We start from the raw sequence: 15,473 nt of genomic DNA, 5'->3' as shown, positions 1-15,473 counted from the left end.
TTTATGTATGTAAAGAATTAACATGGCAGCTACAGCTCGGGCTTGCGGTTAGCTTCGGGTATCTTCTAGTCGCTCACTTTCGTTGGAAAAGTAAAGTTTTGGATAGAGTGGGTTCATCAATCAAACTGTGTATCTTTAAATTTCTACATTATTTGCCAAACACAAGAAGAAGAAAAGCAAATTTAATTCTTTCTTGCCTTTGATATGCAAATGAGCGAAGCGACTGCGGCTCAGACCGAGTGTGCCCCATTTTGGGGTACTCCCCTCCGCGCTGCGCTCCCGCTCAAGCTGCACGCGACTGCGCACAGAGCGGAAGCACATTAAATGTGCTTTCAGTCGCATATTTTTGAGAGCTATGCTAAAGAGTTTCTATGCCCCCGTCCTCCCCGTCGCAGCAGCGCAGCATCGCTTTGGTCACGCATAATGCGGCAGCCGGCATCCATTTCCGTTCGCTGGAAAAACCCAGTGGAAAATGTCTGGCAAATGGCCGGCACTTCTCGCAGCGGAAGTTTCGGCAATCTGCCCGTAATATCCTGCATCCTGGCTCATGCTAGACAAATTGTGCTCCAAACAAATAGGAGCCCAATAGGAATCCAATAAGAATGCGAGTGTGTGTGTGTGTGAGTCCAGTAGAAGATTGCCATTCAGATTAGCTGCCGGGAAATTGGAAATCAAATAATGGCGAGATGCAAAATTGTCTGTTTTGAATTGAAGAACATAGTGGAGACTTTCCCAATTGGAACTTCTATATATAGAGTACGTTCGACTAACACTCTTACCTTCCAATTGGCTTTGATATGCTATTTATCAGTAAATTGTAGAGCTTGTAGTCGATTGTCCAACTCTTACCTCAATTATGGTAATTATCTCCTAAATACACATTCGAACCCAATCCTTCAGTGAAGAAGAGCAAACGCATGATCACGCAAGCTTGGCCCTAACCCAACTGACTGTCGATCCATTCAGTTGGAACCCTTATATAATAATTATACATAATTAGTATTATCTGTGGAGCCAACCACACATGAAACGGAAGTTGCTGCTCTTTCAATCACGATCATTTCTGCTCGCCCGTCCAAGTCTATTGTTAACTTTTAGAGCTTCAACAGCCAAGCGATAGCTGCTGAAGTCGATCTTGATTAGTCCAATCCAATTGGCAGAACGTCGCATCATATATGAGATAGATCAACCTTGCTTACTCAGAGTTAATTATTCTTAGATACTATATTAAATATGTAGACTCGTATATATGTAATTCACTTAATGTATGCATTGCTGAGTCCTTTGTTCGGTTTCTCTTTGTCTAATAATGGCAGATTACTTATCTCTTTCCTTCTCAATATTCTTTCGTTATCTCTCTTTGTCACTTACCTTTGCTTCCTCGCGTTTCATCGCTGCTTTTTGTTATCTTTCGCTTTCTCTATATCATTCTGGCAATTTCTCTTTTCTCAAACTCTGGCTTAATTTCCTTTTTTTTAGTCTCTTTCTCTCTCTCTCTTCTCTCTGACTTTATTTCTCTTTTCTATCTCTTTTTCTCTCTCTATCTCACTCCCTGTCTCTTTCTCTCTTTCTTCCCTCTCTTTCTCTGTCTCTCTCTCTCTCTCTCTCTCTCTCTCTCTCTCTCTCACTCACTCTCTCTGTGATGTTAGCATTGTTCTTCCTCATTCATACTATCCTATTTTCTTTCTCTCTTTCCCTACCATTTCTTAGTTTCTCTGTCATTCTTCTTCTCTTCTGTTTCTCTCCATCTGTCATTCTGTCTCTTCCTCCTGTTTTCTCCATCTCTTTCTCTAACTCTCCCATCTGTACTTTTCTCTTTCTATCTGTTCTCCTTCTCGTATGCCAGTTTACAGGGTATTCGCTAGTCATACCACAACAGTCGTCAACTTGTTTCACGACTAACGCTCGGATCGCAGTCACAGATTCACAGATAACATTAGTCACAACATTAGTCACTGTTTTTAAAATAAATTGTGTGATCATTGGATGATCGATGCTAAAAACGTGTCTATCCACACCTGGGCCTGTTTCTGTGTACCGCTAAATGTAATACACTCGTTCCATTAAGCGAAGACCTAACCGTAATTCCGTGTGTGCTTGAGCTGAGAAACGCTGCCATCAAAGAGTATTATAGACAATTATAACAACAAAACTGTCATGCAACAGTGTCTTCGACTTTAATAATCAGTTCTACGTTCTCGGCATACCCTGTTTAGAAATGCGAGCGAGCGGGTATACCAAACCCAAGTATTTTCATTGACTGCTTACTTTTCCTTTAACTAATTCGCATATCGAACACAGATTTTTAATTTGATCGATATGAAAGTAAATTTCGATTCTATCGATCGTTGAGTATATCGAAAATTAAAACTAAATATATAGTATTTTATACCCCAGATTTTCGTAAAGCCATCATTCTATTAATGGTATATATGTATAGCCATATTCGAGAACTTTTAATACAAACATCTATATAGAGTAGAGAGTAGAGGGTATCTACCTAGTCGGCGATATTTCCCATATATGCATATCGTTCATCTTGTGCGCTGCATATTGCGATTTACAGTTTTAGATAGTTTCTGCTTCTGGCTGGCGTTTCTTCTGCTGTGTTCTTACTTTGCATGCGCAGTTATTTATGCCCTGGAAAATCGGAAAGAGCTGGAAAAACGTTTCACTTGTTGCTCTATTAACTTGGCTCGCACAGCTCAGCTAATGGCCAATAATTTCAGTCATGGCGCAAGCACGTTCCGCCTGCTACGCGTCGCAACCGGAAATGCTGTTCAACACACACACACACACACACACACACACACACACACACACACACACACATACATGCATAGACATGCATAGCTACACACCGACGAATGTATATTCTACCACAATCGAAGGGAATTAAATAACCAAGAATCAGATCATATTTGGCAGCAGAAACTGAATCGTCTAAGGCGAAATGCAATCAAGCCAAAGGCCAGAGAAATTTGATTCAGTTTAGAGCAATATCTCTCTCTCTCTCTCTCTCTCTTACACATCAGTTAGACAATAAATACTTTACGGTGTCTTGCGTGGGCGTGACCCTCCTCAATTAGTCAAAAGGTGTCGCTCGTTCTCGCTCTAGTAAAGCTTGCTGCAAAAGTGAAAGTCGACCCAAAAAAAAAAATGTCGTTTCACTGGGTTCGCTGCGAAATCGAAATAGTCATCGATTGCATACACACACACACACACACTCGCACTCACCTCACTGCTAATCTGTGTGGGTGTGACGTCATAGACCCATTGATGTCGAATTTGATGATGAAATTGATTTCCATTATAGATTCTGACCTTAGGCAATGCCGATGCGGCTGCTTGAATCAGGGGTATTTCTATTTCTGAGAATCGCTTACCCTATTATAGGGTATTGTGGTTTAGTTACTATACTAGAATGGGGGTGTATCCATGTAACTTAGTTTTCCTTTGAAGCTAACTTGTCAGAGAAGTGGGTATTATAAATTGCTTGAGCTGTAGAATATGGACTATTTATGGGAATATATGTGTAGTACTAGATTATATATGTGTAGTATTAGATTATATGTATGATATATACTATATACATTTATAGAGCAGTTTGTATATTCTATTGCTCTCTATTCAACTCTGCTCGTCCTTGCTTATCTTTTATTAAGGCATATACATATACCTATAATACTTTTCAGAGGAGTCCGAATCAAATTATTGATCTCAGCTCAAATAACTATAAATTTTAATAGAAATCTCTATAACTTTTTGTTCTTTAAAATACCTTAGACTTATCCACATATCAGAAAGGTCATATTCAATTGTCTTTATAATAAGTGCTTCCCTATAATATACACTTTTATATGCAGACATTTGCATCCGATCTATATCTAGGTACGGTATCATATGTTCGGTGTTTGCCCATTAAGGTTTTCCCCTTTTATCTTCATGCTTCAACTTGGCTTTCAGTCGAGCAAACGTACATACATACATATATTTACAAGTATATACATATGTATATGCATCATTGTTTTATCTACCACGCCCACATCTGAGGCTGCGTTGATAATTCGTGGAAATGATATGCAAACACACACAAAAAACGACAATCCAAAAAAACACAAAAAAAAAAAAAAAAAACAAAAAAAAAAACAAAAACAATTAAATTGAAGAAGGTGACGCACTCGCTCACCATTCAAATTATCGCCGACATACACTGGGGGAAATCGGGGTGCAGTTTCGCAATATGCAGGGTATGCGCGATTCGTTCAACTTTTATTCTGTACTCACGATTTCGCTCGAAGACTTACGTAATATTCCTAAAAGTCAGCAGTTTTATTTAAAACGACCATTTATCACACATAATACGTGGAAAGACATTTCATCAGGCCGAGCGATGATACGTTCTTAACTTTTTCTTCTTGCTCCAGACCTCATGTTCGTGTCTGTGCCGTTCTCAATGAAACTCGGACACGTAAGATGCTCACGTACACTGACGGCAGTAGTACCAAAAAATATATATGCCATATATTTATTTATTTGTTTATTTACTTAATATCTCAAGCAATTTTTAATCGAAACGGGTAATACCTATATAATATTAATTGCAAGAAATAAACCATACCAGAAATATATGTATATCTCTTGAGAGGTCGATCAGCATGCTACATAATATACATATGTATATATTTTAACTTTGCCATCTATCGATAACTAATCGGAATATACTGAAAATAGAAGTAGAGCTCAGGTTGTTTGGAATATTTAGAGTAAATATGAATACAATACAATAGCATATATGAATACAATTCAATACAAGCTAAAAATCGCATAAGAAACCAAATCAATATCATCGATATTAGGCAAGTAACAGAAGATATGGGAGATATATAAAAGATATATGAAGAGATACATAAATCTTGCTTTTTTTTTCCCATGTTCTAAGCATAAGAATATATATATAATCAAATTTCTAAGCTTTATTAAAGTTTAAAATGATATTAGTCAAATTTAATCGATATTTATCGATTTATTATTATTAATGAATATAAATTTTTAACAGTTGCTTGCATTTATAGAATAATAGACGAACAACTCTTTGAAGAATTTCATTTTTTAGCCATAGATATACAACACTTGCAACCAATTTCTCTCAGTGCATTGCCGCAACTGATATCGCGTGTGATGACGGCATTTCAGTGTATTTTAAACTCCTGCGACGCGTCGTCGATCGATGCAGCAGCAGCAGCAGCAGCAGAGCCGCTGTCGGTAACATATGAGCATTAAAAACGGGATGACTCAAATTGTTGGCATGCTAGGGCAGCGACGTCGACGTCGACGTCGTCGTCGACTTCGACACTTTTGACCAGTTCAGGCAGCGCATGCGCTGTTAGTTTTGCTTCTCGGAATTGTACCTGTCCCAGCGATCGAATGTCCCCAGCGTTTCAAACGTTTCTGTCGCTTCGGCTCCTTCTCTCGCTTGTTGTTGTTGCTTGCCTTCGGCTCTGCTGCCGAGCTACCCCCGACCCGCTGCCTAGCAACCAATAGCAATGCAGTTCAATACAGTTCGTTAGCATGGCACGACTCGGCTCGCCAGCAGGGGCTAGTCATCAAAGTAGCGTCGCGTCGCGACGTCAGCGTCAGCGTCAGCAGCGACGTTAACAGCTTGAAGCGTTTACTGCTATCAGCAGTTGCCTTTGTGTTGCTGTTGTTGCTGCTGTTATTGCTGTTATTGCTGTTGTTGTTATTGCTATTGTTCTCTGAGGTTCTGTGCTGTGCGCGCTTCGCTCGTTGAGCGCGCGCGCTGCTTTTTTCCGTTTCAGTAATGAAAGAAACTTTGAAAGCGTCGTGTCGCGAAATTCAGTGCCAGCGCCGCAGAGCCAACTGCATGCTATACCGTTGCATATAGCGACTTTACACACATCGATATACATATATATATATATATATACTAGAGTGTCCTTATTTTTGTTGTTGTTGTTGTCTCCGTTCAGTGCCTTGGCCGCGTTGTAAAAGCTTGTCAGAATGGTGCATCTCTATCAGCGTCGACGCAATCGCGAACAGGTGGGTGGCGTCAGCGATTAGATCACACACACACACACACACCTCTGGCTCCGCTGGCATTATTACTATGTACATGTGTAATAAATACGCCAAGTAGCGAATCGAATCGAATTAGCCGTCGCCGGCAACGTGTAACGCATGCCAAGTATCTAATTAGCAGGCAGAAGCAGCAGCCCGAACGCATGAATGAACACAGTCGAGCGAGGAGCGGAGGAGCGGAGGAGAGGGGGCAAGAGGGCAGGCAGCACAAATAGAAGTGGGGAAATGGGATTGGAATGGGCACGGGAAGTGGAAGTGGAAGTGACGACAGTGGCGCAATTGAAACTGGAACGGGCTGAGAGAGCGGGCGACAGTGGGACAGTGTGGCTAGAGAACATTTGGAGGAAACCTTGATGGAGTGTACGAGCTACGGAATTGGGTTTGCTTTGCCACTCGAATTCCGAGAATTGTTTGCCCATTGGAGCGAACTAACAGATATCCAATTGGAATCACATTAGCATACAAGCCTTTGCTTTTCTTTTCTTTTTTTTTTTGTTCACCCCACAATTTGGTATTCCCTTTCACATTTGGGGTACTCGAGGCGATTCGCAGAAATCTATGCGGTTTTTGCGATGATATTTTCCGAAAACCTAGACAGCTGCCCATTAGGTTTTTTATTTTCCTGTTCCACTTGTATTTACCTTTGCGCTCTCAATGTGTATATAGTCTAGGTATACGTATGTACATACGGTATATACATATACCTGTGTTCAAGGGCTATAAAAGTTTATTGCTTGCTTGTTCTATAAGTCAAAATATATACATATGTATGGGTGTGTGTGTGTGTGTGTGTGTCGTATGGGCAATGCTCGTGATTGATAAGTAATGAGCCATAGAATTGAGTGTGTGTGCTAAGATTAAGCCAAATCAATAAACGGGAAGCAAGCTAGCATATACGAGACTCTATCAATAACAGTTATCTTTTACTCGGAAACAGAGAATAGTTCAGATAAATCTACATACAGACACACTCACACATACATATACATATATGGAGTATGTCTATAATATTATATTTTGATTGCGCTGCGACTCTTTCCTCGACTTTAATTTCATTGATAACTGATACTAGGCAAGCTCTCGATAGCGCGTGAGCAAAGTCAAAGTCATAAATGCATTTCATAAAATTGTAGTGTATAATATATGTATACATATACACATGTATGCATGTATATATGTATGCCAATATTTCCGGATTCATTTCATCACAATAGGCAAGCAATGTTATGTAGTAGTCTATTTATAGAGCAGATTACCTCTAAAATTATGGCAATATTGTGTGTAATCCTATAAGGAAATAGTCCTCCAGCTACAAAGGCATGCTGTAGGAGCTAGAGATTTAGTAATATTCTTCGAATTTTGCGATAATATTGCCCTTTTGAAATATCGATAAAAATCGAATTCGAATGAATATTGAAGTTTTTCGGGTAAAGTACCAAAGATCGAACTCTTGTTAGTTTCTGTAAGGAATTGACAGCCAATTGAGATTTCTCCATGGCAATGAACATCAACATCTGTATGAAACTTTGGAGCTCAGACGTTATCGCAGCTCCATTGACCTCTTTGAACGGCTTCACGATGCCGAGTAACTAGGCAACATATGTTTGTTGTGGGGCTCTTGCCTATCTGCAAGCATATTGGCTAAAGACTCATTAGGCAAATGTATTTTTAATGCTAATTGTGAATAATGGCATCATTTCTCAGCCAGAGTCATCAATCAGTCAATCATCCAAAGCTATTCATTGGGAAAGTAATGTCGCCATTAACGTCAATTGGAGACGGTCTAAAATCAATTAGTGATATTTAATGTGAATGTCTCAATTAATTTAAGTAAATTGTAACGACTAATGTGGGGACATGTCTACAAAGATAATGAATTACTGAACAGAGATGTAGAACTGTTATACAGTTCTATATATCGCATAGGTATACCTATTAAGTTAAATTTCATTTGATATAAGGTTAGCTCTTAGCAGTATTGAACCAATCAAAAATTGGTAGGTTTGTCTGTATAGAGCCTTTCGACTCTATCTATCATCTGTTGAATTCGTGTATGAATGAGTTAGGAAACTCTAGTCAAGGTACGCGACTGGGAAATCGCCTAAACTCTGAGTTTTATGAAATTTGCAGCCGATATTCAGAATATAACAGAAACCTAAATTTGATAAAACAATGGCAAAAGTTAATTCAAAATATAGAGATCAAAGACCTACGAGTTTAAATTTAATGCCTGAATTTCGATCATCTTCTTCATCGATAACATTTAAACAGGATAAGTTATCGATTGTTTCTATCGATTGCGCCTATTATTTAGCGACCTATTCAAAAACTTTCAGCCTCTAGCTCTGACATGTTCTGAGAGCGAGGCGTATTGATCAAGAATATGTATACTCTATGGGATCAGCCACGCCTTTCGCCTCTTACATACATTTAATGAAAACGATTATATATTAAATTTTCATTTTCAATGGATTCAAATGAGAATAGTTCAGCCGAAATTTGAGTCTCATAGGAAACAACCTTTAAAGTAATATAAGAAACGACAACTCTTTCATATCTATGCACATATACATAACTATATATACGTATACAAGAAACAGAACTGTTTATAGCGCAAAAGTCTAAATTTATGAATCTATGTATTATGAATGGAGCTCTCAAAGCGTTCATAGCATAATCTAATCTCTAAATGTATTCTTTATGAACATTAAATTAGTTCTCTCATATATCTATACACACACATGTATACATAGAGACTGCAAATATTGTGAATGAATCTCTCAAGGAATACAGTTCAAAGTTATCTTTACTTTAAGAGCTATTTCTCTCTCTCTCTCTCTCTCTCTCTCTCTCTCTCTCTCTCTCTCTCTCTCTCTCTCTCTCTCTCTCTCTCTCTCTCTCTCTCTCTCTCTCTCTCTATTAAGAAGTATCTCTTAAATGTTTCTCTTAAAATACTCGTGTCGCACATTGCATGCGTACATCGATCGATCCATTAGATATGCTACACACCATGCAGACATACATACATACATACATACATACATATATACGTGACATTTCAATGCTTAATTGTCGATATCTGTTTTACAGGCTATCAAACAATTCATTGATCTCTGCAACAATTTAAGCATCAACTGCAACAATACAGCCGCAGCAGGACCAACAGCAGCAGCCAATTCCAATTCCAACTCCAATCACTTCTCGAATGCCAGCACATCAAATTTTCATGTCAACATCAATACAGCAACAACAACAGCTGGCACAACAACAATACCAACAGCAACATCATCAGCAGCAGCAGCAGCTGCAGCAGCAGCTGCAGCATCATCAACATCGTCGTCGTCGTCGTCTTCGTCTTCATTGCCCATTAGGCGTCACATTTCGCACACGACAGCCGTCAAGTTTCTGTATGCCCGTAAATTTGATATACCACGAGCCGTATCTCTCTACGAGCAGCACGAGCAGATACGCCAGCGGGAATACCTGTACAACATTGATGCCGATGCGGAGCCGTTGCGCTCCGAGCTGCAAACGGGCAAATTCACAATATTGGTAAGCATCCAAAACTCTAACTGGACTTGCTCACTCTCTCATTATCTCTATCTCTCTCTCTGTCTGTATCTCTGTTTAGCCCGCCCGCACGTCGAGTGGCGCGGCCATTGCGCTATTCACGGCCAATCGGCACAGCCCGTTGAATGCCTCGCATACGACCACATTACAGGGTATCGTCTATCAGCTGGACTGTGCGCTGCAGGACACGGAAACGCAGCGTGCGGGACTTGTTTTCATCTACGATATGAGCGGCTCCAAGTACTCGAATTTCGATTATGATCTATCCCAGAAGATTCTCACGTTGCTCAAGGTGAGTTTTATTGTTCGTGTTTTTTTTTATTTTTCGTTGCATACTTTGCGGCTGCACGGGAAATTCCCCGCCTGCGCCCTGAGCCAACGTTTGCTTTGTTTGCCTCGGCTCGACACACTTTTTGGCGCTCCTCAATGTGGGTCAGTGGGGCGAAATGCGCTGTAGCTTATTAGATACACACACACACACACACAGACACACACACATAGACATATAGCTATACCATTCATATGTCTATTGATGTCAAAGTTTCGTTTGGGGCAAGCTAACTGAACTGGGCCCACAGCTCACAAGAGTCAAGTAGAAAATTTGCAGTTATTTCTCTTACATCAGATTGTAATCGAGCCGGAGTTGGAGAGCACCGAAAAAGTTTGCTTTTGTGTGCTCCATTGTTGCTGCAATTCCAGTTGCCAACTGCTCCAGGTATGCCGTTGCTTTGCTGGATGAGCCAACAAAAGAATAGCTCGGAAATCCTTTTTGCCCTCTTGCCAAGCAGTCGGCACGGCGGAAGTAGTCGAGCCTCATAATCAGCAGCGTAACAAACAATGTCAGCTCGACATTTCTATATAGCAATGTGTACATACATACATATACATGTGTATGTATGTATATTAGACAACAATGTGTCGGTCATAACGTTGCCTTTTGTGCGCCTACGCCAAATGCTGGAATCCGCAAATAAGACGTCACATTCTTTCTGGTAACGTAGCTGTGGGTAAGGGCAAACCATGAATGGAGCAGCTAAGACGAGAGAGCGGGGGAGCCCCCAGGCATGACAGGGCAGCTGCTGTGGCTATAGTTACAACAACAAAAGCACCAACAACAACAACAACAGGTAGCTCGTAATGCAGCACGTTTGCCTGTTTTCCATTTCATTCAGTTTTATTTGCTATTTGCATATACGAGGCTGAGCTGAGCCAGCTATGACAAAGACAGCACACACACACACAGAGACACACACAGACACGCATACTCATAAACTATGTATGTAAAGTACAGACACGCTGTGCGCGTTTTAGTGGCACTTAAACTTTGGAGAATTCGCGGGATTATTATGCAGACAATGGGATAGAGACAAAACGGACGTAGATAAAAATACATACACACACACACATACATACAGTCATGTAAATATAAATGTAAATGTTTATGTAAATGTGACAAAGATATGCAGCTTAACATATGCTAAAACAAGTAAGAAGACTCTAGTCGAGACTGCTCGACTAGGAGATACCCTGAACCCTCCAAGCTGATATTCTTATCATTCTGCACTTCTTTTATGCACGCACACATACATTTACATGCATCCACCCTCACGCGCCCGCGCTCTGCTAACTGCGCAGTAAGCAGCGACTGCGCTTGGGCTGCGCTGCAGTGTGGACAACAGTATGAGAATTTACTTGGTGAATAACTTCGTTTGTAAACATACGATCTTAATGAAATTTTCAGGGCGTAATTATATGGTCAAAATGTGTGTACATTCCAAAGCACAAGTCTCTAGTACTTGAAATACGTTTTTTACAAATTGGGGGCGAAGGGGGCGTGGTATCCAAAGTCTGTTGATTACAAAATGTTTGTATTCTACATATATATATACACAGTAAATCTGAAGTCTCTACATCTAATAGTACTCCGATGAGGCTCAAAAAACAAAATCAATTTTTCGATTATTCTCGATAAAAAAGTTATCGGATGAGTTATCGAAAAAATAAAGCAAACTCGTACTGCGTATGGTATACACGAGTATGCACACAAAATTTCAGCTCTCTAGCTTTTATATCTTCTGAGATCTCGGCGTTCATACGGACGGACGGACGGACGGACGGACGGACGGACGGACGGACGGACGGACAGACGGACAGGGCTATATCGACTCAGCTCATCGTGCTGATCAAGAATATATATACTTTGTGGGGTCTGCGATGATTCCTTCTGCCTGTTACATACTTTTACACAAAAACATTATACCCTGATTTCCCATTTTCAATGGGTTCAGGGTATAATTAAGTACCCAAACTAAAGTGTTACAAATGCCGGCCGGTTGTCAATCAAGATGTTAGCTTCAGCCAGGAGGTGGGCTGAATTCATTCAGGATAAAACATGAAAAAAAAAACACAGAATATTAAAAAAAAAAAACATTTACGTCTGTATAAAAACGCTTGTATATGCAAGCAACCGACAAATGTGTTAAAAGCGAAAAAAAAAGAAGAGAAAAACAACAGAAAATAAAAAGCTCAGCAATCAAATAATTTGCGTGGGCAACAAGCAGCGACGCGTTGTCGCGATGGCCGCAGCAGCGACAGCGACAGCGGCAGCGGCTGAGAGAGCCTAAACAAATTGAGAGCACGCAACGCTTTGCTCTCTCTCTCCCCCTCTCTCTTTCGCTCAGGTGCGTGCCTATGCCAAAGTGTTTGCATGAGAGAGCGTGTACAAGAGAGAGAGAGAGAGACAAAGTAACAGATTGGAAGGTAAAGCAATGCGTGTGAAATGTCCATTGTTGCCTTACTATTCATTAGTAGCCACTGGCCACAGTGGGACCAAAACACAATGAATAGTTGTTGACAATTAAATTGTACTTAATGCATTATTAGCTGAGACAAAAACAGAAAAAGGAGAAGAAGAAGAAGAGCCATTAGAGATGGCAAATATATTTATGCTTAAGTTGCTGACAATTGAATAGTGCACAGTGAGACAAAAACAGAAAAGGGAAAAGAAGAAGAGCCAGGAATACTGTTAAGTTAATGTATTTTTGTTGAATTTTGAGAAGTATTGTATTTATATTTATGCTATCATTTAACTCGAATTACATCAATTGGTGACCACTGTGCGTAGAACAAGAAAACTTTACTGTACAAAGAAGAAGAGCCATAAAAAATGTTAAAAATCGTATGCTTGTCGGATTTATAGACAATTAAATGGTATTTTATTTATATTTTTATTATTGTTTATCTTAAATGAGATTAATTGCGTACCACTGTGCTTATGGCTTACAGATAACCTCCGAGACTCGTACAACTTTGTGGCAGTGGCGTATGCGCAACACTTGCCGTCTTTCACATTACGCATACGCAGCGTGCGGCTCGAATTTATGGGCATGTGGTCAATGCTAAGTAAAAGCGCCATAAACTAAAGACAAACATCAATATATATGCATGTATATGTGTATGTGTGTGCGTGTGTGTTAATAGGTAGATACGCAAAGATTGCTTGCATATTGGAAAGCGATCGTAAAGAGCTTGATGCGTGGCACATTGCAACAGCTGCTAAACAGTAAACATTCACACAGACAGACACACACACACAGACGCACACGCACACACACTCGCGCACGCATAGTCGCATTGACACATTTTCACTCTCGTTTTTAGCGCGCCGCGCGGCTTCTCTCAGCAAAGGTTTTGCTTGCGCATACTCACACGCACACAGCACACAGCACACACTCATGCACTCGCGCACTCCCACTCGCACTCGCACTCTCTGCTCGTCTCTCGGCGGCGCTGCTCTCGTGGTTAACGCGCGCCGACGCTTGTGGCTATCTGTCGCTTGATTAACTAATTCAGTTGACGAGTTCTATTCGAACGTAATAGATTGATTATAAGCAACAGCAACAGACGCCGCCGTCGCGACGTAAGCCAAAGAAAGTTACGAAATTGACCAAAAGAATTAAGTGAGCGCGTCGTGCCGGCTCGTCAACCATCGTTTCCGTTACGCCCTCTCATTCTTACGTATTTGTCGTTGTCGTTAACGACAATTGAAAGCAGCGCGCGTAACTCGGTAGCAAAAGCTTTGTGTTTGTTGTCTTTTGTGTTGTTCGTGTTCAACTTCAATTTCTTAGACGCAAACGAGATTACAAAAACAAAAAACGAAAAGAAAAAAGAAAAGCTTTTGTCGTACGTATATGTATGTCTTTAGTTAGCTGCACTCAACTCAACTTAATTATCTACTACTTGTATAGAATTGATATTATTATTTTTAGGCTCTCACACTTACCTACATATAAAGATGTATGCATGTGCATACATACAAACGTGTTGTGTTCATTCATTGCTCAGTTGGCTTAAATAAGCATATTGCGTCGATATTTTGTGTTATTTTTACAACGTGCTCTTTTGTTGTTGTTTGTTGATGCTGTTGTTGCTTTTACTGTCTGACATTGACGCAAATGTTCAAGTTATATGTGCACGTCTACAAATGTACGTGTGTGTGTGTGTGTGTGTGTGTGTGTGAGTGAGCGTGTGATTTGCTTGTGAACTTAAAATGCAAATTCAAAGTCAACGCTATAATCTACCTCAAATTGTTGTATTACTTACATAAAAACATGCATATATACACACCTGTGTTTGTGTGCGTGTGTGTGTACGTATTCCGTGCAGCTTAATTGAATTCAAACAATTTTGGCTCTTGACGCTTCCGCCTTGATAGTCATGAAAGACAAAAGTTAACCATGTGGGCGTTAAGAGCTGGCTGCCAAGGCTAAAATAACTGTACACCATTTACATAAATCAAATTGGCCAGAGTTGTGGTCACACTGCTTCAAGATCATGTGTGTGCAGCCCTCGCAAACGGTTTGTGTTTTCCTTTCATTTATCCCTGGAGCTGGTATGCGCAGACTGTGCTTGCAGCCCTGGCCTGGCATAACCACCCACAAGACAAACGAAAACAACCCAACGGGACAGCTGCAAGAAATGCAACCGTGCAGCGTGCAAAAATAAGAAGCGAGCAACGAAAACAACCCTCAGGTGGCACGGCCTGTGTCGAAAGCAACCCTAGTCACGAAAGCTGTTAGCGGTTTATTTTCGAGCAGGGTGGTGAGCGCAAAGCATTGGCAAAGCGTGCCACTCTGTTCTCTCTCTCTCTTAGCTAGTGCTCTCTGGCAAACACACACACACACACACGTGTAGTTTTGGTGTCGCGCTCTCGCACTCTTTCGCTCGCTCGCGTCACTTTCCTTTGCTGTTGTTGTTCGCTGACGGTGGTGGGAGAGCGCGCCTGCGTCAAGAACCAAACGTTGACGTTGGCGTCGCGTGTTGCCGTTATAATGTTAACCGCTGCCGCCAACAGCAGCAGCAGCAGCAACGACGTCGACAGCGCCAGCAGCAGGCAAATAGACGTAGTTCAGCTCTCCACGGCGACGCGCAGGAAGCAAAAGCTGAGCGTTTTAACAGTTAATGCATTCAGTAAAAAGAAAAACAAGCATAAATACTATTCACTAGAAACGGCACTCGATATTTGTGTTCAACTGAATTCAAATATTTATATAAATCGAACGTCGTGTTTTCTTCGTTATTTTTTTTTTCAAAAGTATTTTACTGTGACTGCAAAAAGTGAGCAACGGCCTAACGAAAATTGTAAGCAAAAACGAAACGCACTTGTGTGCGTCCGTCACTCAGTCTCTGTGTGTCTCTGCCTCTGTCTGTGTGTGTGTGTTAGTGTGTGTGTGTGTGTGTATCTACATGCTGCTGCAAGTGCCACGATTTGTTGCTTAAATATACGTTCCAAATCCAATAAGAGC

The 15,473-nt window shown here is 40.7% G+C and overlaps 1 protein-coding gene across 6 annotated transcripts in view; it reads left to right on the top strand.

Moving 5' to 3' along the window:
• Nucleotides 1–15,473, top strand: part of Ptpmeg2 (Protein tyrosine phosphatase Meg2) — a 44,746-nt gene that overhangs the window by 13,970 nt on the left and 15,303 nt on the right. For 2 of the 6 annotated variants that reach the window (XM_089263493.1, XM_089263492.1), the window contains exons 2-3: nucleotides 9,190–9,651; nucleotides 9,731–9,961. In XM_089263493.1, the coding sequence (XP_089119619.1) occupies nucleotides 9,190–9,651; nucleotides 9,731–9,961 (693 nt within the window). Of the gene's footprint in view, nucleotides 1–5,822; nucleotides 6,061–9,189; nucleotides 9,652–9,730; nucleotides 9,962–13,525; nucleotides 13,852–15,058; nucleotides 15,310–15,473 lie in introns of those variants that run through there. The other 4 variants (XM_089263497.1, XM_089263496.1, XM_089263494.1 and 1 more) reach the window with 3 other exon arrangements.

This window comes from Drosophila navojoa, chromosome X (assembly GCF_054131105.1).
Source record: "Drosophila navojoa isolate 15081-1374.11 chromosome X, UAZ_NAV_1.0, whole genome shotgun sequence".
Classification (NCBI taxonomy): Eukaryota; Metazoa; Arthropoda; class Insecta; order Diptera; family Drosophilidae; genus Drosophila; species Drosophila navojoa.
Note: the sequence above shows the minus strand (reverse complement) of the source record. Positions and strands in the feature narration are given on the sequence as shown.